This window comes from Haliotis rubra, unplaced genomic scaffold, assembly GCF_003918875.1.
Source record: "Haliotis rubra isolate DU_JTF1 unplaced genomic scaffold, ASM391887v1 Scf134, whole genome shotgun sequence".
Lineage (NCBI taxonomy): Eukaryota > Metazoa > Mollusca > Gastropoda > Lepetellida > Haliotidae > Haliotis > Haliotis rubra.
In genome coordinates this window covers 492,011-516,570 of record NW_025765270.1, presented here as the reverse complement: position 1 = coordinate 516,570, position 24,560 = coordinate 492,011, and the positions used below count along the sequence as shown (strand labels likewise).

Genomic DNA, 24,560 nt, shown 5'->3' with positions numbered 1-24,560 from the left:
GTATAGTTAACTAGAAAATGTCTAGTTTAAAGATGCCCCAGATGAAAGGGTGTGTGATATTTATTACACCTTCCTGTCCCACATTTGTCAGTATTTGGGTTGATACATCTAGGAAGTGTTTCTCGGGAGATTTCTCTATTATATATACTGGCCCCATACTCCCTTAGCAAAGCGGTAGATACGTGTACGTATCACCCGTTTGTTTGCAGACTGATTAATCAATGTTGATATTAATGATGATAGATCTGAGTTTATTGATTGTTATTACCATTGCTAGGTAGTCTGGTGATTACTTTTCTCTGGATATATCGCTGATCAATGGAAATGTGTTGCGGAATCAGGTTAATATGCTTCAGTGCTATTTTAGTACCCAAGAGAGCCATAAAAAGATTGGCATAATAGATTTATTAAGGAAAATATTATTCAAAACCATCCGTTGGTAATAGAAAGGGGAAAGTGCAAGTGAATGACCGACTGAACAAGTGCAGATTCTACTGCTTTGAAGTTTAGCAGCCTTGTGTATGTGAAAGGATCAACCATTAGATATTGTTTAGTGATGAAGGAGGGCTTAACGATGACGTTGATGACCATCACAAAGTTTAGTACCAGGAGATTTGTATACCTGAAGTCATTCTATTTGTGTCAACAGGCAAAACTAATCATATGTTTGTGTGATTACAAATTATCAAATTTGGATTGAAAGGCAATCTACAATTAGTCATTTCGTAGTTTAAACAAGCTCTCTTTTTCAGTGACATGTCTGTCTATGTCAGTATTTTTTTAATTTTAAAGAAGAGTGTGAAGACAATTAACATTCAATATTTGTAGGTTAATTTTTTTATTTTTAAATGTTTTTTCAATCATGTATTTTGGTAATTTAAATGCAGATGTAATGAAAAATTTGTAAAGAAACTATCAGAAATGTATTTGCTCAATTAGCATATGCGTCGATGCAGAATTATCAGTGATGACATTGTTGACTGAGAATGTTGGGTGTATAACGCAGACAAGAGGTTTGCTATTTCATGCCCTTTGAACTCTTCATTGAGTTCTGGCTTCAAATATCTTGCTGGGAACAATGGAAATTGAAAGGTAACAATGTTTTCCCCTTGGAAGCCAGTTCAAAGTGGTGCATATATATATTCCCATCTTGTGATGTCATAGTGCCCTTGTCAAGACAACAGAAGGATGGAGATATAAGGTGTGTACATTTCATCAATGCTTTCGAAGAATTTCACATGGTGTTTTATCTTCATGTTTGCAATAAAACTTTGACACAATCAAACTTGATTTATTCTAATGTAGGACCACTCTAAGGTGACAGCAATTTTATGTGGAAGTGTCAACCATAAACCACCATTTCTCCAGGTTTAAGTGTGAATTCTGCTGTAACTATGTCAATATCGGTTGTCAGGGGAGACAAATATTTGATTTAGTGGGTCTTGTTTTGAGATGCAGGTGAAGAGTGAGATGTCTGGGCTGTTAACCAACACTCATCCACACCTGTCCTGAGTTAAGTTGCTAAGTCAGTCGGGTGCTAGAACAGGCAAACTATCAAACATTATTGAGCTTGAGCGTAGCATTCCTCACACTGGGTCGTGGAATGGGAGACTGTGGTGTTAGTTGTGTCATCGGCATGGGGGCCGAGGTGTCGGAGGTGTCGGAAGGAGACATGTCGCCTATGTGGATAGTACTTGATCTCTAATGAGCAGAATACACAACACATCACCTGTCCAGGTAAGGGTCAAGATTATTTCATGTACTGATGGTTTTTGTATCAGTTTGTTTAGAAATCCTGTTGATGATGATGATGATGATGATGATGATGATGATGATGATGATGATGATGGCGACGGTGACGCCCTGTAGATTTGATGTTATCAGTTTGGTTATAAATTCTGTTTATGGTGATCATGATGATGATTACCTGTAGATTTGATGTTATCAGTTTGGTTAGAAATTCTGTTGATGGTGATGGTGATGGTGATGATTTTGGTTAGAAATTCTGTCAAGGATGTACTGATGGTTTTTGTATCAGTTTGTTCAGAAATCCTGTTGATGATGATGATGATGACGATGACGATGATGATGGTGATGATGATGATGATGATGATGACGACAACAAAAATGATAACATGTAGATGTGATACTACTTATTGTTGATATTCATTGAAGTATCATTTTCTAGTAGAAAATATAGGAGTTGCTTGAATGTTATTGCTTTTTGTTTTTGTAAACAATCTTAGTAAACATGGCTGAGGTTTTGCTGATGCAATGTTAAATATTAGTTTACATTTGAAAGAACTTTTTTTTGACTGAATAATTTCATGAATCAATGTAGTTTGTGATGTTTCTATTTGCTGAGCATGTTTTGTTGAATTATTGCCAAAATGTCTTTAAACTTCTAGGAGGATTTGTGCGATGAGGTTTATGTTTTAAAATCATAGATTTTAATGTTTGAATGTGGTCATATTTCTCTATTTAGATAGACCCTATGGTTTCAGAACCTTATTTATATCATGGTATGTCAGGTGAATATGGGAGTATAGCCCCAAGTGAGGAGGTCTTACTAGCTTGGTTTAACCAATGAGCATGGGTATAGTTCTGACAAACCTAATAACATTATCAGGGTGAACTGGGATATTACTGGAACACTTTTCAAAGTGGCATTAAACTCTTTATCTCCTATGGCAGTATCTTTATTTGATATGCATAATCTAGTATTTGATAATTACCCTAAATACACAGTCACAATGGTGTAATTTGGCAGAAATTAGTTTCAACATCTCGAATGGCACAATGTCTTAGTCAGGGAGTGTTTTGGCTTTGCACATCAGAGTTTTAGAAGGGTTAGAATTAATCTTCAGTAACTTCAGGCAACTAGTGGGATCAGGTGGTCAGACTTGTGGACTTGGTTGACACATGTCATCGCATCAGAATTGCGTATATCGATGTTCATGCTGTTGATCATTGGATTGTCTGGTCCAGACTTGATTATTAACAGATTACCGCCATATAGCTGGAATGTAGTGCAGCATGTCTGATAATATTTGAGCCCAGACAATCCAGTGGTTGATATTGTAAACAACAATCCGTGGGTTCAGGATGATGGTTAACAGATCAGACAATCCAGTGGTTGATACCGTAAACAACAATCCGTGGGTTCAGGGTGATGGTTAACAGATCAGACAATCCAGTGGTTGATGTTGTAAACAACAATCCGTGGGTTCAGGGTGATGGTTAACAGATCAGACAATCCAGTGGTTGATACTGTAAACAACAATTGCGGGTTCAGGGTGATGGTTAACAGATCAGACAATCCAGTGGTTGATACTGTAAAACAACAATCCGTGGGTTCAGGGTGATGGTTAACAGATCAGACAATCCAGTGGTTGATACTGTAAACAACAATTCGTGGGTTCAGGGTGATGGTTAACAGATCAGACAATCCAGTGGTTGATACTGTAAACAACAATTCGTGGGTTCAGGGTGATGGTTAACAGATCAGACAATCCAGTGGTTGATACTGTAAACAACAATTCGTGGGTTCAGGGTGATGGTTAACAGATCAGACAATCCAGTGGTTGATATTGTAAACAACAATCCGTGGGTTCAGGGTGATGGTTAACAGATCAGACAATCCAGTGGTTGATACCGTAAATAACAATCCGTGGGTTCAGGGTGATGGTTAACAGACCAGACGTTTTCCATCCGACAAAATGATGTTTTCAGGAGTTCATTGGTGAATAGATACCAACCCTTATGTGATATTTCCTTTCTGAAAATATTCATCATCTGCATGTTTTTACAAACTATATGAAAAGCTACAGTCATATATGTTTTTCTTTTGAAAATTTCTTTGAGGCGGTGGGGTGGTGGGGTAGCCTGTGGTTAAAACGTTCACTCGTCACGCTGAACACCCTGGTTCAATTCCCCACATGGGTACAAAGTGCGAAGCCCATTTCTGGTGTCCCTCGCCGTGATATTGCTGGAATATTGCTAAAAGCAGGTTAAAGCTAGACTCACTAACTCACTCTTTGAGCAGGTCATCATTTTCGCATATAGGTTCAAAGGTGTGTTTTGGGGGCACTTCTCAAAAAGTTTGGTATCTGCCTCCAGGGTTTTGAAATGTTCTCAAAGTATCGTTTAGTTTTAAAAAAATGAATTCCTGCATGTGTTGTCTCATCAAGAAAAGATAATCACTGGCCCGCACTTGCGAGACCAGTCAACAGATTGCTCCTAATCATGCATGTAGGAGACATAACGCTTCTAAATCATGGTGGAAGATAATTTCAGACAAAAACTCTCTCAAAAGACTGGATGATATATTGAAATATCTACCAATGAGCATGGGATTTTACGTGGTGTCTGCAATCTTTTGATCCACTGGCAGTGTGATGCTACTTAATCACTCGCGTCAGAATATATATAGTCTTAAATGAGTCCCATGAAACCACTATATTAAATGAAGTTAGATCCTGCTAAAGAATGGTTTGCAGTAAACACTCAATGTGCGATGGAGTTTTTCAGGAATAAAAAGTCTCCAAGATGTTTGAGGCAGCAGCTAATAGGTTAACAGCATCACACTCATCAACATTTGACTGGCATTAAGTCGCTTAGCTAATTTTTTTTGTCACCAAACATCCTGTTTCACAATGAAACTCCTAGAAAAAATGACTGTGACCCGGCTGTGAGTTTGGGCTGATTGTTTGAGAGTAATGCTTTAAAGATAACACAAGCAACATGGCCAACTAGTTTATCCAGGGGAATTGTTTGTTTGGTGACCCTCTGGTTGACGGCGCTCTACGGTGCAACCAACGTTGTGCAAACTGGCCGCATACTCATTCTGTAGTTGTAGTATGCATTTTCACTTGTATGCTATCGCTGTGGTTGTTTCTGGACGCTCAGTGTCACGATTTTCCCTCTTTTCAGTACATTGGGTCGTTTTCGGTGAACGGGAGTGATCAGGCATCAAGAGTGGACTATGTTCAGGGGCAGCTCGAGGGAATGAGAGTGAGTATTGATATATGTATTTTCTGTCAAATGATGTCTTTATCAATCATTTTCCTGATGACTAGACAGCTGTCGTGTTCATGAATTCACCATGTCATGACCCCTCTGCTGACTAGACAGTCTTGGTTAAAAGAAGGAAATGCGGATTAATGCTTGCGATATATACGCAGTTTCTTTGAGAAACATTGGATGTTTTCTTTATTGTTACTTAAACAACGTGTGCAATGCCACATTTTTGTCAAATTAGTTACAGAAAAACCAACTATGTTCATATAGAGTTTTAGTTGAAAAAATAAACTGTTTCTTCAGTTCAAGTTAAAAGTTCTACAAGATTATGTGCTGCAAATTTTCAGTTATATTTCAAATTCAGTAGGGTAAAAAACAAGAGTATTTGAAATAATCCATTTGACTTAAAAGCTTCAAATGTTTATAACCTTTGTATCACATGCCTTTTGATAAGTGACACATGATTTGCTCAGATTTCTTTGTAATATCTGCATGAGCTTCACAGTTATAGAAATAGTGTGGGATGGGTTAACATGACATATACCCCTGGATTGTTTGTTCCTTGTCGGACAGCTCCATACCCATGCTCTTTCATCAAAGAAGGACATGATGAAACAGGTGCACCATTTGTCTGCCTGTAACAAATTTATGTGAGATTAAATGCATGCCCCTAGTTGTTTGTAACAGTTGTTTGTGACAGTTGTTTGTGACATGAAATGTGTGTCCCTATTGTCTGCCTGTAACAAATGTATGTGAGATGAAAGGTGTGTCCCTGTTGCCTACCTGTAACAAATGTGTGTGAGATGAAAGGTGTGTCCCTATTGCTGCCTGTAACAAATTTATGTGAGATGAAAGGTGTGTCCCTGTTGCCTACCTGTAACAAATGTGTGTGAGATGAAAGGTGTGTCCCTATTGCCTACCTGTAACAAATGTATGTGAGATGAAAGGTGTGTCCCTGTTGCCTACCTGTAACAAATGTATGTGAGATGAAAGGTGTGTCCCTATTGCCTACCTGTAACAAATGTGTGTGAGATGAAAGGTGTGTCCCTGTTGCCTACCTGTAACAAATGTGTGTGAGATGAAAGGTGTGTCCCTATTGCCTACCTGTAACAAATGTGTGTGAGATGAAAGGTGTGTCCCTGTTGCCTACCTGTAACAAATGTATGTGAGATGAAAGGTGCGTCCCAATTACCTACCTGTAACAAATGTATGTGAGATGAAAGGTGTGCACCTATTGCTGCCTGTAACAAAAGTTTGTGAGATGAAAGGTGTGTCTCTATTGCTGCCTGTAACAAATGTATGTGAGATGAAAGGTGTTTCCCTAATGCCTACCTGTAACAAAAGTTTGTGAGATGAAAGGTGTGTCCCTATTGCCTACCTGTAACAAATGTCTGTGAGAAGAAAGGTGTGCACCTATTGTCTGCCTGTAACAAATGTTTGTGAGATGAAAGGTGTGTCTCTATTGGTTACCTGTAACAAATGTATGTGAAATGAAAGGTGTGTCCCTATTGCCTACCTGTAACAAATGTATGTCAGATGAAAGGTGTGCACCTATTGCTGCCTGTAACAAAAGTTTGTGAGATGAAAGGTGTGTCCCTATTGCTTACCTGTAACAAATGTTTGTGAGATGAAAGGTGTGTCCCTATTGCTGCCTGTAACAAATGTTTGTGAGATGAAAGGTGTGTCTCTATTGGTTACCTGTAACAAATGTATGTGAGATGAAAGGTGTGCACCTATTGTCTGCCTGTAACAAATGTTTGTGAGATGAAAGGTGTGTCTCTATTGGTTACCTGTAACAAATGTATGTGAGATGAAAGGTGTGTCCCTATTGTCTACCTGTAACAAAAGTTTGTGAGATGAAAGGTGTGCACCTATTGCTGCCTGTAACAAAAGTTTGTGAGATGAAAGGTGTGTCTCTATTGCTGCCTGTAACAAAAGTTTGTGAGATGAAAGGTGTGTCCCTATTGCTTACCTGTAACAAATGTTTGTGAGATGAAAGGTGTGTCCCTATTGCTGCCTGTAACAAATGTTTGTGAGATGAAAGGTGTGTCTCTATTGGTTACCTGTAACAAATGTATGTGAGATGAAAGGTGTGCACCTATTGTCTGCCTGTAACAAATGTTTGTGAGATGAAAGGTGTGTCTCTATTGGTGACCTGTAACAAATGTATGTGAGATGAAAGTTGTGCACCTATTGCTTACCTGTAACAAATGTATGTAAGATGAAAGGGGTGTCCCTATTGCCTACCTGTAACGAAAGTTTGTGAGATGAAAAGTGTGTCCCTATTGCCTACCTGTAACAAATGTTTGTGAGATGAAAGGTGTGCACCTATTGTCTACCTGTAAGAAATGTATGTGAGATGAAAGGTGTGTCCCTATTGTCTACCTGTAACAAAAGTTTGTGAGATGAAAGGTGTGCACCTATTGTCTACCTGTAACAAATGTTTGTGAGATGAAAGGTGTGCACCTATTGTCTACCTGTAAGAAATGTTTGTGAGATGAAAGGTGTGTCCCTATTGTCTGCCTGTAACAAATGTTTGTGAGATGAAAGGTGTGCACCTATTGTCTACCTGTAAGAAATGTATGTGAGATGAAAGGTGTGTCCCTATTGCTGCCTGTAACAAAAGTTTGTGAGATGAAAGGTGTGTCTCTATTGCTGCCTGTAACAAAAGTTTGTGAGATGAAAGGTGTGTCTCTATTGGTTACCTGTAACAAATGTATGTGAGATGAAAGGTGTGCACCTATTGCTTACCTGTAACAAATGTATGTAAGATGAAAGGGGTGTCCCTATTGCCTACCTGTAACGAAAGTTTGTGAGATGAAAAGTGTGTCCCTATTGCCTACCTGTAACAAATGTTTGTGAGATGAAAGGTGTGTCCCTATTGCTGCCTGTAACAAATGTTTGTGAGATGAAAGGTGTGTCTCTATTGGTTACCTGTAACAAATGTATGTGAGATGAAAGGTGTGCACCTATTGTCTGCCTGTAACAAATGTTTGTGAGATGAAAGGTGTGTCTCTATTGGTTACCTGTAACAAATGTATGTGAGATGAAAGGTGTGTCCCTATTGCTTACCTGTAACAAATGTATGTGAGATGAAAGGTGTGTCCCTATTGCCTACCTGTAACCCCTATTGCCTACCTGTAACAAATGTTTGTGAGATGAAAGGTGTGCACCTATTGTCTACCTGTAACAAATGTATGTGAGATGAAAGGTGTGTCCCTATTGCTACCTGTAACAAAAGTTTGTGAGATGAAAGGTGTGTCCCTATTGCTGCCTGTAACAAAAGTTTGTGAGATGAAAGGTGTGTCTCTATTGCCTACCTGTAACAAATGTATGTGAGATGAAAGGTGTGTCCCTATTGTCTACCTGTAACAAATGTATGTGAGATGAAAGGTGTGTCCCTATTGCCTACCTGTAACAAAAGTTTGTGAGATGAAAGGTGTGTCCCTATTGCTGCCTGTAACAAAAGTTTGTGAGATGAAAGGTGTGTCCCTATTGCCTACCTGTAACAAATGTATGTGAGATGAAAGGTGTGTCCCTATTGCTGCCTGTAACAAAAGTTTGTGAGATGAAAGGTGTGTCCCTATTGCCTACCTGTAACAAAAGTTTGTGAGATGAAAGGTGTGTCCCTATTGCTGCCTGTAACAAATGTTTGTGAGATGAAAGGTGTGTCCCTATTGGTTACCTGTAACAAATGTATGTGAGATGAAAGGTGTGTCCCTATTGTCTGCCTGTAACAAATGTTTGTGAGATGAAAGGTGTGTCCCTATTGGTTACCTGTAACAAATGTATGTGAGATGAAAGGTGTGTCCCTATTGCTGCCTGTAACAAATGTATGTGAAATGAAAGGTGTGTCCCTTTTGGTTACCTGTAACAAATGTATGTGAGATGAAAGGTATGTTCGTATTGGTTACCTGTAACAAATGTATGTGAGATGAAAGGTGTGTCCCTATTGCCTACCTGTAACAAATGTATGTGAGATGAAAGGTGTGCCCCTATTGTCTGCCTGTAACAAATGTTTTGAGGTGAAAGGTGTTCCCCTACTGACTGCCTGCTACAGAGGTTTGGCCTGGTTTCCTGTTAATTAATCATGCAGGATCTGGACAGAGGTTATCAGTGTGCTGTGCCAATACTGTGGGCAGAGATTAATCACTGTGATTATTAATGTCTTCACACTTTCATGATTTGTGTTATATAGAAAAACAGTGTAGCTGTACCCGATTCCAACTGGAATGCTAAATATATAGAAAGCAAACTTACATAATGACCTACTTAATGTTGTAGTTTGATCAAGGGTATTTCATGTAAAATTTACAAAGTAAAATATAATAATGTTTTCAGAAGTATTACAGGGAATTTCACATATATTTACATTTGTTATAAATCAAACAGTAGTTCTGCTGTCACATTTCATTTACTGTCATATTCAAAAGTGTTGAGAATTTAAAGGATTACAACTTCCCTTTAGCTTGAGCAGTGACAGGGAGGAGGAATAGGGTTGACTTTTACAATGTTGGTAACACTATTACATTCAGTAATATAAATGTCAAGCCTTGACACTGGTGAACACCATGGCAATAGTGAAATTAGCTCCAGAAGTTATCCCAAATAAATATTTTGACAGTGACATTTATTTGATCATGCAGCCCAAAGCAGACCATTGACGTAAATCAACAAGAAATAGAACATCAAACCACATCAAGAGATAAAATAGGGAATGTCAAATGAAAATGAAACTGTTCCTCATCTCCAGAATTGATAACAGTTTGGACCTGTTTAGATTTGATATCACTTCAGACATTTCAAAAAGCCAATTAGTTAAAAGTTCATGTAATCCATCAATGATCACTGTTTAGGTGATAAAATGCACTTTTATTCAACAAAACACACTCAACCATGTTAATGTTAATGATAAAATATCAAAGATTGATCTATTTTATACAAAACCCTGATACCATCATGTTAATAATGTTAATAATTTAAATTTTCAATTTCATCTCACATACTAATTTTAAATCCAATTCAGTTATCCCTGTCACCTGTCATTGCCGTACTGATGCTGGTGTTCACTCTGATGGTAATTGTCATGTTTGTTTCAGCATGCGACCAAGAGCAAGCGAGTCCTTCTAGTCATCTCTCTGTCTGGATTGAAAGTCTGCAGCTGTGATGGGGAGGTAACTAGCTACTTCCTGTCTTTAACAACAACCCTTTGTTAGGAACTAGCTACTTCCTGTCTCTCAGAACAACCCTTTGTTAAGAACTAGCTACTTCCTGTCTCTCAGAACAACCCTTTGTTAGTAACTAGCTACTTCCTGTCTCTCAGAAAAACCATTTGTTAGGAACTACCTACTTCCAGTCGCTCAAAACAGCCCTTTGTTAGGAACTAGCTACTTCCTATCTCTCAGGACAACCCTTTGTTAGGAACTAGCTACATCCTGTCTCTCACAACAACCCTTTGTTAGGAACTAGTTACTTCCTGTCTCTCAAAACAACCCTTTGTTAGGAACTAGCTACTTCCTATCTCTCAGGACAACCCTTTGTTAGGAACTAGCTACTTCCTGTCTCTCACAACAACCCCTTTGTTAGGAACTAGCTACTCCCTGTCTTTCAGAACAACGCTTTGTTAGGAACTAGCTACTTCCTGTCTCTCAGAACAACCCTTTGTTAGGAACTACCTACTTCCTGTCTCTCAGAACAACTCTGTGTTAGGAACTAGCTACTTCCTGTCTCTCAGAACAACCCTTTGTTAGGAACTAGCTACTTCCTGTCTCTCAGAACAACCCTTTGTTAGGAACTAGCTACTTCCTGTCTCTCAGAACAACCCTTTGTTAGGAACTAGCTACTTCCTGTCTCTCAGAACAACTCTGTGTTAGGAACTAGCTACTTCCTGTCTCTCAGAACAATCCCTTTGTTAGGAACTAGCTACTTCCTGTCTCTCAGAACAATCCTTTGTTAGGAACTAGCTACTTCCTGTCTCTCAGAACAACCCTTTGTTAGGAACTAGCTACTTCCTGTCTCTCAGAACAACCCTTTGTTAGGAACTAGCTACTTCCTGTCTCTCAGAACTAGCTACTTTCCTGTCTCTCAGAACAACCCTTTGTTAGAAACTAGCTACTTTTGTTAGGAACTGTACTTCCTGTCTCTCAGAACAACTCTGTTAGGAACCTACTTTGTTTTGTTAGGAACTAGCTACTTCCCTGTCTCTCAGAACAACCCTTTGTTAGGAACTAGCTACTTCCTGTCTCTCAGAACAACCTAGCTACTTGTTAGGAAACTAGCTACTTCCTGTCTCTCAGAACAACCCTTTGTTAGGAACTAGCTACTTCCTGTCTCTCAGAACAACTCTGTGTTAGGAACTAGCTACTTCCTGTCTCTCAGAACAACCCTTTGTTAGGAACTAGCTACTTCCTGTCTCTCAGAACAATCCTTTGTTAGGAACTACCTACTTCCTGTCTCTCAGAACAACTCTGTGTTAGGAACTAGCTACTTCCTGTCTCTCAGGACAACCCTTTGTTAGGAACTAGCTACTTCCTGTCTCTCAGGACAACCCTTTGTTAGGAACTAGCTACTTCCTGTCTCTCAGAACAACTCTGTGTTAGGAACTAGCTACTTCCTGTCTCTCAGGACAACCCTTTGTTAGGAACTACCTACTTCCTGTCTCTCAGAACAACTCTGTGTTAGGAACTACCTACTTCCTGTCTCTCAGAACAACTCTGTGTTAGGAACTAGCTACTTCCTGTCTGTCAGAACAACTCTGTGTTAGGAACTAGCTACTTCCTGTCTGTCAGAACAACTCTGTGTTAGGAACTAGCTACTTCCTGTCTCTCAGAACAACTCTGTGTTAGGAACTAGCTACTTCAACTCTGCTCAGTCACTGGTTTGTCTGGTCCAAACTTGTCTCCATGGAGCTCTGATAAAGCTTCAATATTGCAGTCTTTGAATCTAGCAACTAAAGCTTTAATCTGGTAAAATTTTTGTTCAGTCTTGTACGTTAGCCCATTCAACACCGCAGGCCGAATAATCGGCCACAACGTTATGAGTCCCCAGACACCGGAGGCCGATTAATCGGCCAGGCAGTAGTCACGTCAAAATGAGACATAATTTTAGGAACCTACCTGACTTTTGATTCATATATCAAATCTGTCACATTTCACAATGTCTGAACACTTATTAAATTTCAATTTATCATATATTACCAGCAGAATTAAAATTATAAACTATTTTTCGCAATGTTATTGAAAACAACGATTCTCGGACACATGCTTCGGCAGCAGACCCACAATAACATTGTCAAAGAGCAAAGTAACGATGTTTCGAGGAAATTATTAAATAAATTGAATAAACTAATGAATAAAATCAACAACAGCATTCATAAAAGTTGTCAAACGTACATATAAAATTACTATTTCCATCTTTTTGTGCGATCATGTAATGCAAGTCCAGTCACTGACAAGTTACATCTCGGCTCTCGCCGCCTCAATCTTCACGCTCGGACACGATGTTTAATGCGAAAATACATACATTAAGCATTTTTGTCACAGGTCATAACCTAGCACGATACGTCCAATACGTTCCATAATTTAAGTATAGGTAGCGATTTCTTGCTTAATATGTTCAGAATAGCATTATTTTACCCAAAACTTTTGTCAAAATCTAAAAGTTTTCGTTTACGAGGACGGTATCCATTGCCATAATATGATTAGCTACCTTAGGTCACGTGTCTGATTTTGACCAATCAAGACCCTTATAGCAGACTGTGGCGAAAAAGCGTCATTGGAAACCAATCTTTATCCAATAAAATCGCTTCTTACAACTGTGAAAATACTCTTGGCAAGGATACAGTGATATTGTTGATGTTCAGAGCTTTTGAACGATGCCCGACATCAAACAATTTGCCGCGCATGTTATTCATACGAAGCTTCGAAAGTGGAGGTATTTTCAGTTGTTATGTCATTTTACCGGCGGGAAAGCCACAGATATCGGGAAATAGGCTTACCATACATATTATTTAAGAAATCTTTTTATAATAATTTTCTGATTACGTAAATATGAAAATATAAAAGAAAAAGGCACGGGCATGTTATGAGATGTCACAAATGGAAAAAATCACCATAGTTTTTGCTTCTTTCGTGGTTTATCTGGACGTTATAAATGTAAGCTTGCATTTTCATTCAAATATAAATTTATTTAAGTTGTAGTTGTATTATTTGAATAATATTATAAAAATAAACTTCATATTTATCAACAGTAGGATTAGATCTTTTAAATGGTGTATGGGATGTAGTAGCAATAACGTTTTACAAGCTTATAATTTCCTTCATAAACATAGGCTTCATCTATGACCTCAGAGTCTCTGGGAACTCGGTGTCATGGCAGTAAATGCCTCTGGTTGACTGGTGTTGAAAGAGTTAAACTATTACTAGACTAAAGATAATGTCAAAATCTACAGAAAATCATGTATACACTCATGTTCAGCCTGGTAGACAGACATACAATACTTTTGTTACAGGGTGATATCACTGGATGCAGAATTCAACCGTTCCTCACATTCACTTTGTCACAACAAATCAGTTGTCTTTTTTGTCCCCCGCCGCAATGCGGAACGGGGGACTATGTATTCAGCGGCGTCCGTCTGTCTGTCCGTCCGTCCCGATTCTTGTTAACGCGATATCTCATGAACTGTTGCACCCAATGTATTCAAATTTGGTGACAGCCTACATTGGGGGATTATGCAGACACCAGTCGATTTGGGTGACCTTGACCGTATTTTCAAGGTCACCACGACACTTTGACCACTTTTCAAACTGTTGTTAACGTGATATCTCATGCACTGTTGTACCCAGTGTCCTCAAATTTGGTGACAGCCTACATTGGGGGATTACGCAGACACCACTGTATTTAGGTGACCTTGACTTTATTTTCAAGGTCACCACGACACTTTGAACACTTTATAAACTTTTCTTAACATGGCATCTCATCGACTGTTGTACCCAATGTCTTCAAATTTGGTGACAGCCTACATTGGGGGATTACGCAGACACCAGTTGATTTTGGGTGACCTTGACCTTATTTTCAAGGTCACCACGACACTTTTCACACTTTATAAACTCTTGTTAACGCGATATCTCATGGACTGTTGTACCCAATGTCATCAAATTTGGTGACAGTTTACATTGGGGTATTACACAGACACCAGTTTATTTGGGTGACCATGACCTTATCTTCAAGGCCACCACGATACTTTGACTGCTTTTTAAAGGCGATATCTCATAAAACATTGCACCCAATGTTTTCAAGTATGTTGACAGCCTACATTGGGTGATTATGCAGACACCAGTCATTTCAGGCATCTTGTATGTGACCCAAAAATAAAAAAGTAGTAAATATAGATATTCCATTCTTTAGCGGCGGGGGACATTGCCACATCAGAGGCAAACACTTGTCTTTAACTGTTTGTCCATCTGTCTGTCTGTCTTAGGAGTCAGCTTTAATGGTAATTTGACGGGTTTATTTGTACCATACACTAACAACTGACAGACACACGTAGACTGAAAGAGCCTACAGCATGCAAAGACCGACTCTAAACACTTGTTATCTGATCAGTTTAAAAGACTTGTGTTAAGGGCACAGACATTTTACTTTAAGGGGAGATTTCAGATTATTGATTCATCAGTATTATGCAGTTAAGTAAGACATAAATGTCTCTTCATTTGTGACAATTTTACCCTGAGGCTAGTAACTGTAAAGGTGCTGCCAGATGTACTGATGAAAGATCTGATAGCGTCAGAAGCTTTAGACTTGATTTCTTTTTTTGTTTTTGGTTCACAGATTTTTGTCTCCAAAATTCAGGTCCTTAGGTCTTGAAATTAAAAAGTAAAAAGAACAGCAACTGTTCTTTATCATTTCATCAAAATGTTCATTAAGAAAGCAAAAATATGCGTATAAGACATCAATCCTGGTGTTAGGGTATTGATTAATTCATATATCAAGATGTAATCTGAGATAACATGGTACAGCTTTTAACTGAAGTTAATGTTGAAAATGTTTAAAATTGTGCTAACCCTTAAACTCCGGGATCAGGCTTGGATCTGTTGAAGGTTGTGTAGTTTTAAAAAGGCCTGATTGTTTCAAAAGATAAAGAGGGTTCAGCAGGTAGAAATTGTGAGTAAGTCGAGGTCATGGTTCCGTGTGACTTTGTTCACTGGAGTGTGATGCAAGCATTTCATTCACAAGTTCGTGAGAGGAAATATTTGGAGCATGAAAGTGCAGCCTGCCCAGGTAGATGTTCCCTAGTCTAGACCTGTTCGGGGTAGGTGTCGGGGTTGCTGTGACGGGGATTAAAGGAAGAAAGGTTACTGTACAAGGGAGGATTGCTTGTCTTCATAGCCAAGTTCAGAAAGGTCCAGTACTATACTGTGAAGGTTAGTTTGAAACATATTAGAAGTGTTTCTAGGGATTTGCCTTGTTTTTATATACAAGGTTCTTCATATGGTGAATATAGTCAGATATTTTGCTTTTCTGCTTAATATTTTGTTTTGTGTCATATTTGCATTTTGAGCCCCTATAGATGTTTTTGTTTTTGATTATTCTCTAATAATTTTTGCAAAATGTGAAATATACGGTAAACAAACTCTTGTCCAGACCCTAAGTCTAGTAAGACCCCTTTCAGATTAGAATGATTCGTGAATTAAAGTCAATAACAGTAAAATGTACATAAAAAGGACTAGAGGCTAAAAGCAATATTCTGTCTTGTCGTCTCAAATTTAGTACAGATTGAATATACAGTGTTTTCAAGATAAAATGTGGTTAAACTGCAACAGTCTGCAACAAAAACTACCAAGTCTGCAGTCCAATAAATACAACATAATAATCATAATATTTACTGATAGGTTGCACAAGACAAAAACAGTCTGTTTGTTTTGACATATCCTTAAGAGGTTTATGAATAAACAACATTGTGAAGTGTCATATTTTGATGCCTGCATTAAGGGAAATGAACAAAATTAAATGGAGGTAGTGTGACTGTGAAAGCATTTCTTGATCAGTGGTCGATTCCATATTTCTGGTGTAACCACTAATTGTCTCAATTTTGGATGGGTGTCTCTACTTTGATGGTCCAGTGAGTGAAAATGGAGTGAAAACCAGTTGTCTGATGTTCATGTACAACATACCAATCTTGTTGACCAGCGATATTGACTGTAAACGAGGCTTAAATTCATTAACTTTTACTGGTAGCAGCTCATTTCATTTTAGAGGTCAAGGAACTGTATATCTTCAGTAGGTCATTTGTCAAACCTGTCAATACCATATTGTTATCAGCAGAAAGCATCAGACAAAAGCTTAGTTACAATGGCAGCCGTGGATCTGATTTATGTGAAATCTGCAGTCGCACAAGCAGTTAAAATTTGACATTTCCAATTTAAATAGTGACAACATAACACAGTGACTAACAGCAGGCAGAGTTTCAACATGTCTTTAATCATTACAGAAGTATCTTATTTTTCAAACAAAAGTTATTTCTAAATTCTGTGACCACAGTGTGGTTGATTTTATTGATCATCAGTTTTTGATGTGATGACATTGTCCTGTATAAAGTAGATGAAGTTAAAGAAATATTTTCCACTGTTGGGCGGGCACCTTGTAGGTTTTCTAATTGAGAATAAGATTCAGTGAAAAGTGCCTTATGCCCAGTGGTCTTAAGGCAGCACAATTCCCTGTCAGGGTTACTTACCTTGTTCTTACATGGATCTGCTGATTGTTGGTTTAATCGTATATCCAGCATCGTTAAGACTTTTGTCAGGCGGTAGTGGTTAAAGTGTTCGCTCGTCACGCTGAAGGTCCGGGTTCGATTCCCCACAATGGCACAATGTGTGAAGCCCATTTCTGGTGTCTTCTACCGTAATATTGCTGGAATATTGCTAACAGCAGCGTAAAACTAAACACTCACTCACTCACTCACTCACTCACTAACCCACCCACCCACCCACTCACTCACTCACTCACTTACTTTGTCAGCACCAGACATGGAATTCTGATTTCACCAGATAGGTGAACAGCTTTGACCTGCATCTCTGTGTGCTTTCTCCCACATCGAGCAGAACTGCACTGACAAAAGCAAAATACTGTTAAAGCAGGTAATAATGAACACATTCTTTTACCTTCCCAGTAACATAACATTTCCCTCAGGGACATTCCACTGCCTAGTTCTGCGTACCTATTGGTCTTGTCATATTAGATGGAACAGAGAAATTCTGAACAGTTTCTTGTAGACCATCCTTAATTAACCGAATGGTTAGTTATGTAGATGCTTTCAGTGCTTCAGGCTGAATCAGAGCCACAGTACTAGGTACAGGTACAAACACCTATACTTATACCCATCCTTTCTTGTTGCCTACTTCCTGTTTCTTTAAGTCAACTCAACCTGAAAATGTTGTTATTTTCTTATAGAAGAAGGCTATGGAATAATTTAACCTGCTTCTTTAAACCTCAAAATTATGGATTATCAGTTCGTCCTATATTAATTATTTACACCACTTGCAGCTTGCTAAATTAATATCACACTGTGTAAATACTCCTTGTTATATAGATTGTTCTCTAACTCCCACGTCGTGGCCATTTCCTGTATTCCTATCTGGATATTGTGCATTCCTCCAGCAGAGAGATCAACACCAGTTTGCCCTGGGCTGTATTACACGGGCAGAACAGACAATATCCCAGCAGCCAGCCTTGTTGCGTTACATTGTTCACTCAAGCATTAAGTCTTTGATCAGGGAGCTCATGTCGTGTGTCTCTTCATTGTGAATCACTCAAGTGTCTGTGATAATCACACAGTGATTTCATTTAATGTTTTCATCATTTCCATGCTGTGTGATAGGTTCATGTGAGTAGGTGCAAGTTCTTTATGCCACTGGTGAGAGGTTGTGAAGAGGCTGTGAAGTGGCTGTTTCATCTGTGAGTGACTTCTTCTTGAATGTTATGTGCTACATTAATGTTACGAAGGATCTGTGAAGATGTCTATTATGGTTGTTAGTATCTCTGTTTTCCTACTTCTGTGAGATTGGGCTCTAAAGGGGCTAGGGTGGCTGGCCCTATTGTCAAAGGCATCGCTTTCATTGAGCCAACTTCTATCCCTTGGGGGGCCGTGGGTAGCCTAGTGGTTTGAGCGTTCCCTCGTCACGTCGAAGACATGGGTACAATGTGTGAAGTCTTTTCTAGTGTCCCCCTTGATCTCAATTGGGTTGCTGGAATATTGTTACTTAAATAGCGTGTACCAAATCAATCACTCAACTCCATTTTGGGCTTGCCATTTTCCATTAATTTTAGAAATATAATATAGTTTAAATGTTAGTGTTTATGATTTACCTTTGATCTCTCAATGTCAAGTTCATGAAAGGTAGAATATTGTTTAATCAAGTTCATCTATCCAGATCGTCACGGGTACGATATTGCTTGACATTTTGTGTATGTTAAAGCATGTAAGATCACATTTATTGAGTATTTACATAACTTCAGAAGTCTGTGACCATGGGTTCAAATCCTGGCTCACCTTGGTTATGTTTTGGCAGATAGCACCATATCAGTGCTCATGGGTTTTACCTATCTGAGGCCTTTATCAATCACTTTGGTCTCTCCACCCACAATAAGCTGACATGCTTGATACTGGAAATGCTATTAAAAGATGGGTTATATCTCACTCACTCAGGCTCACTCACTCACTCACTCACTCACTCACTCACTCATCAACTCACTCACTCCTCTCACTCACTCACTCTCTCCACCCAAACAATTACTCACTCATGAAATAGCATACAAACTGCTGTTGAATGTTTGGCAAAAATTACTGTTTTTAGCTCCAATGGAGAATGCTATTAAAAGATGGGTTATAACACTCCTCAAAAGCCACTCACTCACTCACTCTCACTCACTCACTCACTCACTCCCTCACTCACTCACTCACTCACTCACTCACTCTCACTCACCCACTCACTCACTCCACCCACTCACTCACTCACTCACCAAACCAAAACCAACTTACTCACTCATGAAATAGCATACAAACTGCCAGATAAAGTTGAATGTTTGGCAAAAATTACTGTTTTTTTAGCTCCAGTAAACACAAGCAGTATTTCGGGTTTCAAAGAATGGATATGGGTTTTGAGTGCTTCAAATGAGACACAGTAAGGTATATATGATCATTATGTGAGTATGGACTCTTCCTATAAAGATGTGACAAAGTTTTTAACCATCCCTTATTTATGTGACATTATTATCTTCTCAGTTCAGAAATGTGGATATAATGATCAACTGTCTGTTTTCTGTTTCTGTAGCTGAACTCCAAAATGGTTGAATATTTCTTGTTGAAATCGGTGACATAGATCAGTCTAATGGCTAAATGGTGCCTTTTGATGATCTTGGCTATTTAAATTTTATGTTTATTATGATAAGTTGGACTTCTGTTGAAATTTAAGTTTGTGCTCATTTCTGGAGCAGAATTTTGCAATCTTTAAATATTTCTTGATGAAACTTGCAAAACAGATGATTTGGGTGATTCAAGAATATGAAACAGTATTCGTGTTTTTCTTCCATAAACTGATTGTACATGATGGCAATGAACTTGTGGTATTAGAAGCCAAACTCCATTTATAAATTCCGAAGAAGGGGAGTTTATACAGACAGGCAGGTCACCTACTTGACTGTCATACAGACCTTGAAACAAATATATCCAAGAAAGCCCATGCAAGTCTAGAATATGTAGCAAGTCTAGATGTCCACAGTTTCTGGAAAGTGAAGAAAGTCTCTGGGCTTCTTTTCATTATATTTTATGATTATTATTTAGGAACTTTTTTTTTTCTGTAAAATGTGTTCATTCAGAGACTAGACATGAGTAAAGTTGCCTGACAACATGGTAATTTCCATGCAAGATGATAAGGAAAATCCAAGATATTTTTTTGGATTAAACTTCTTTTTTAATTTCTCTCACGACGTTTCGAGACCATTCCAGGACTTATGGATTAAACTTCTTTTTTAATTTCTCTCACGACGTTTCATACCATTCCAGGACCCTTTATCTGGAATGGTCTCGAAACGTCATGAGAGAAATTAAAAAAGAAGTTTAATCCATAAAAATATCTTGGACATCAATGTACAACTTCTAAATGCCACTGAAAGACATGATAAGGAACATGTCTGTGATGTCTAGAGTTTTCATGAAGCCTGAAGTAAGCCTTAGTGAAGGAAACATTCATGTTAGGACTGACTGAGTTGATAAACAGAGAAGCTCTTCAAAGGAAAGGCGATAGGACCCTGAAAGGTTTAAGGCCTTAATGAACATAAAAGTTGTTAGCTTTATATCACTGCACAAAGTAGGTCATGCGGGACAAGACAAAAGTATAATGTCATTCTGATCAAACCCTATCTGAGGAAAGATCTTGGAGATTATGATGAGATTTCCAGTAGAAAATGTATGAACACTCAAAACGGTCTCCCACAATAAAGGAGACAGCAGTGTCCCCATAGGATCAATCAACAACCATATAAGGTGTTATCTAGATAGGGCTTGTCACTCAGCAGATGCTATCACAGCCCCAGGGGATGAAATTATGTACAGGTGAATAATTTTTTCTAGAATGGCTCATTAATCCATAAAAATTGCTGGATTTGTGTGTCTCTCAGCTGTTTGTGGCTCTGTGTAGCTGTGAAACTTTGGAAGGGTGTGGAAATGAGAAAATGTAAATTTCATTCTGGGTCTTGGTTATTGGGCAAGTGGGTCAACAGGTGGTTTGACAGTGGGACCGAGGTGTTGATGCTTTAACCTGAGTTATAGCATGAGGAAGCAGGGGGTACGAATGGTTATACCGTGTTGGAAATGAAGGAAACCCCCTTGTCATAGTCCTAATGTTAAAGGATAAAGGTTTAGTGAGTGAGTTTAGTTTTACGCTGCTTTTAGCAATATTCCAGCAATATCACGGCGGGGGACACCAGAAATGGGCTTCACACATTGTACCCATGTGGGGAATCAAACCCAGGTCTTCGGCGTGACGAGCGAACAAACGCTTTAACCACTAGGCTACCCTGCCGCCCCTAAAATAAAGGTCTAGGGGTTGCTAGAGTGAAATACCTCAAGGAACTCAGAACCCACTGACTTTCATAGATTGGTTGGGTGGTGAGATAGCATAGTGGTTAAAGCATTCAATCATCACGCTGAAGACCCAGGTTTGATTCCCCACATTGATACAATGTGTGAAGCCTCTTTCTGGTGTCCCCACCATAATATTTCTGGAATATTGCTAAAAGCAGCATAAAACTTGACTCCCTCAAAGATTGGTTCTGACCATGGTGGTTATGGGTATATTTTGAGTGGCCAATCAGAGAGCTGTGCTGTACAGTCTTAGTCCCCATGTAGGATTACCATTGGATGGTTGCATTACCGTTGCCTGGTTGCAGTCATGTTTATAATGAGATTCACCACTGCCACTAGGCTGTGATCCAGTGACCATTAAATCTTGTTATTGCAGAGTTAAAAAAAAAATCAAACTGTCAAAAAATCCTTTCATGTCATGGATATTAAAAATGAAATAGTGCTCATTTCTGTAAATCTATTTCAGTATGTAATAAATGTTTTGATTATTCCCTGTAGTAAATCTAAATTTGATCACATCAGCAGTCAAGTTTGCTCAAGCAGCAGAAGGATTGCTAGGAAACCCAGTAAGTTGTGTTGTTTGTGGTGGGATAGTTGGATATATCATAGAGACCAAAGAATTCTTGAAAAGAAAAGACATCAGTTTTCAGTGAGAATTGGTGATTTTGTTTAACATGTTTTCCCAGTGGTGTGGAATGTTCTTCATGACATCAACCACTAGTTCTCCAGGTTCCTTATTCCCGAAACGTTCAGTAGGCCTAAGAATTCTTAACTTTGATCGTAGCTAATGTGTTAAGAATGGGCTTAAGAAGTTCGTAGGGCTACGAACGCTTCGAGAATAAGAGACCTGACTTGTTTGTATAAAGGTGATTAACATTAATTGGGTTCCCAGAGTCTGACTTGGTTCAATGTGTCATCAACCCAATGACCCGTAACATTGCTCACAATGTCAATCACTGGTTTTATAGGTCCTGACAATTATGTATTTATATGGGGGACTATGTTTACCCTGGTAGTCAGAATCTGTGACTTGGTCTATTGTGTACCATTGTGGATGATGATGTAGAACATGGCTTGCAATGTCAACCACTGGCTTATCTGGTCCAGACAGTACAGGTATTTGTAGCAGGGCAGGGTGTCATCCCATAGATGCTTGCTGACAAGGTAACCTCTTTGATCATGTGGACAAGGCGTCCGACTTCGGATCAGAAGGTCCGTGGTTCGAATCCCAGCACGGGACTCGGACATTTTATGGCCGCTACATATTTATATGGGCAACTAGCTCGCTCTTCACCTGTCTAATACTGTTTGTTTTGTTGCAGAGTGTGTATATGGCACATGCGTTAAAACGGATATCATACGCAACTTGTGACCCAGACTACTGCCAGTTTTCTTTCCTTGCTCGAGAACCTAAAGGACAGATCAACATACAATACTGCCATGCATTCTGCACCAACAACTCCGAAGAGGTCAGTGTTTTTCTTCAGATATATTTCAGATTTTATATTCATTTTTTTCACAGCAGGTATTTTCCACCAATCCTCTAAAACCTAATGTCCCCATAAATCAGTTCCACCTTCAACGGATGATTTCAAATCAAGATGGATTCTGAATACTGTCAGGCACCCTGATGGGATGTGAGTCAGACATGTTAGGTCGTAGACTTCCGAGTTAAAGGGGCAGACATGCCGTAGTGAGCTTCTTTGTTCATCACCTTGTAGTCATTTTCCTGGATTATTGGTGTATTATATAAACTGTGACATTTATCACTGTAAGCTCTTACTGAATGTGATGTCACTTCTCTTCCTGACTCTGCACAGAATTTCTCATACTCAGCTGCATATACATGGATGACTGATTTTGCAATTCAAATTTGGCTCAGTCACTTTGGGCTTTCACATAGCATAAAAGATGGTCTTTTGAATGTCAAAGTCTTTGAATCCTCTTTGAAAGTTGCTGAGTTAAAATAATAAAACTTCAATCAGAATCATCTTGAAAGATGACAAAGGCTACATATAGACTAGTAGAGTCTGAAGCTTTTGCCACAGACTAAAGTCAATTCATAATCAACAACAAACTCTTGCTTGATAATGGTGTTAGTAGCTACACTGAGACATTGCTCATATTAGTAACAAAGAAGTTATAAATCCATAGAACTCTCCCAGTTGTTCATCACACCAACTTCTAAATGCCACCCAACGAAGTTGTCTGTAATCTAGTGGTGGTCCGATTAATTGAAATAATCGAAGATTGGTCGCAGTGACTTAAACGACCAAGCAATCGATCATGTTTTCTCATAATCGAACACAAAACAATTCTGGAACACTTGTTTTTATCAACAATATTTTTCACAAGGTTGGTTTTGTCTGTTACATTTCATAAGCACTACAAGCTCGTTCCAAGTCATCATTGAATTTATCTTAAAGACACCAAGAAATTTATGTTCCTAGCATACTAATCATCCTTTAAAGATGTGAACTTTTGCCAAAAACCCCCAAAATAACTATGTTTTTCCTTATTTGTTTGTGCTTTAACAAATTTCATAAATGGTTCCTATCATCAATTATGAACTTCCTCACTACTGAACATAAAACCTCACCATCCATGTATCAGTCCTTCCTCAAGAACATGAAACCATGGCCTCCCATCCATGTTGTCCCCACATGACCTCATTGTTGCTAATTGATTCCCTGTCTGTACCAAGAAGCTGGTCAGATCAACAAATACTTAGTAATCCACTAACCAAAACAAACAGCACAGTGTGGGTCGGTATGTGAAAACAAGCACATGTGAAGACACAAGATATCTGTGCCCATACTGCTGTGATGGTTTACTGATGAGTATATACCATCACACAACCCTCAGTGTGGATGATACTGACCCCTAACAACATCAGTTGTATCTTGGTTATTAGAGCTGGTATTGAGCTTGTATGTGCAGGAATTATCCTCTCCGACTGACACTGAGAATAAGGTAAGATGCTGTGAACGAAATGCAGGCTTTTAAATTAGTCCAGATGGAGACTTTATTCCTCTTGTCATTAGGGTTTGTAGCTGGTCTTGCTTGAAAAGGACATAGCTGTTTTCGATTTTAGCATTTTCTGTCAACAGTATTCTGTTGAAGTTGTAGCAAAGTTGAAGCATTGCTCCGAATGATAATCTTTAGATGCTGCTAATTAATGATGACCATTTCAATTTGTACATGTCCTCAGCACAATTAGGAGTCATTGATAGGCGACTAGTGTGACTTTTAAAGGGCGGAATGTCTGTACGCTTTGGAAAGTCTTGTTTAGATTTCTGAGACTCTTGGTGCTTTAGGGCGGTGGGGTAGCCTAGTGGTTAAGACGTTCGCTCGTCACACCGAAGACCTGGGTTCGATTCCCCACATGGCCACAATGCGTGAA

At 38.8% G+C, this 24,560-nt stretch overlaps 1 protein-coding gene across 3 annotated transcripts in view; it reads left to right on the top strand.

Annotated features, from left to right (window-relative positions):
• The window catches only part of LOC124267805, a 101,015-nt gene that overhangs the window by 38,886 nt on the left and 37,569 nt on the right, over window positions 1–24,560 (top strand). For 2 of the 3 annotated variants that reach the window (XM_046702792.1, XM_046702793.1), the window contains exons 2-4: window positions 4,933–5,013; window positions 10,119–10,193; window positions 22,480–22,626. In XM_046702792.1, coding sequence (XP_046558748.1) covers window positions 4,933–5,013; window positions 10,119–10,193; window positions 22,480–22,626 — 303 coding nt within the window. Of the gene's footprint in view, window positions 1–1,464; window positions 1,738–4,932; window positions 5,014–10,118; window positions 10,194–22,479; window positions 22,627–24,560 lie in introns of those variants that run through there. The other variant, XM_046702794.1, reaches the window with a different exon arrangement.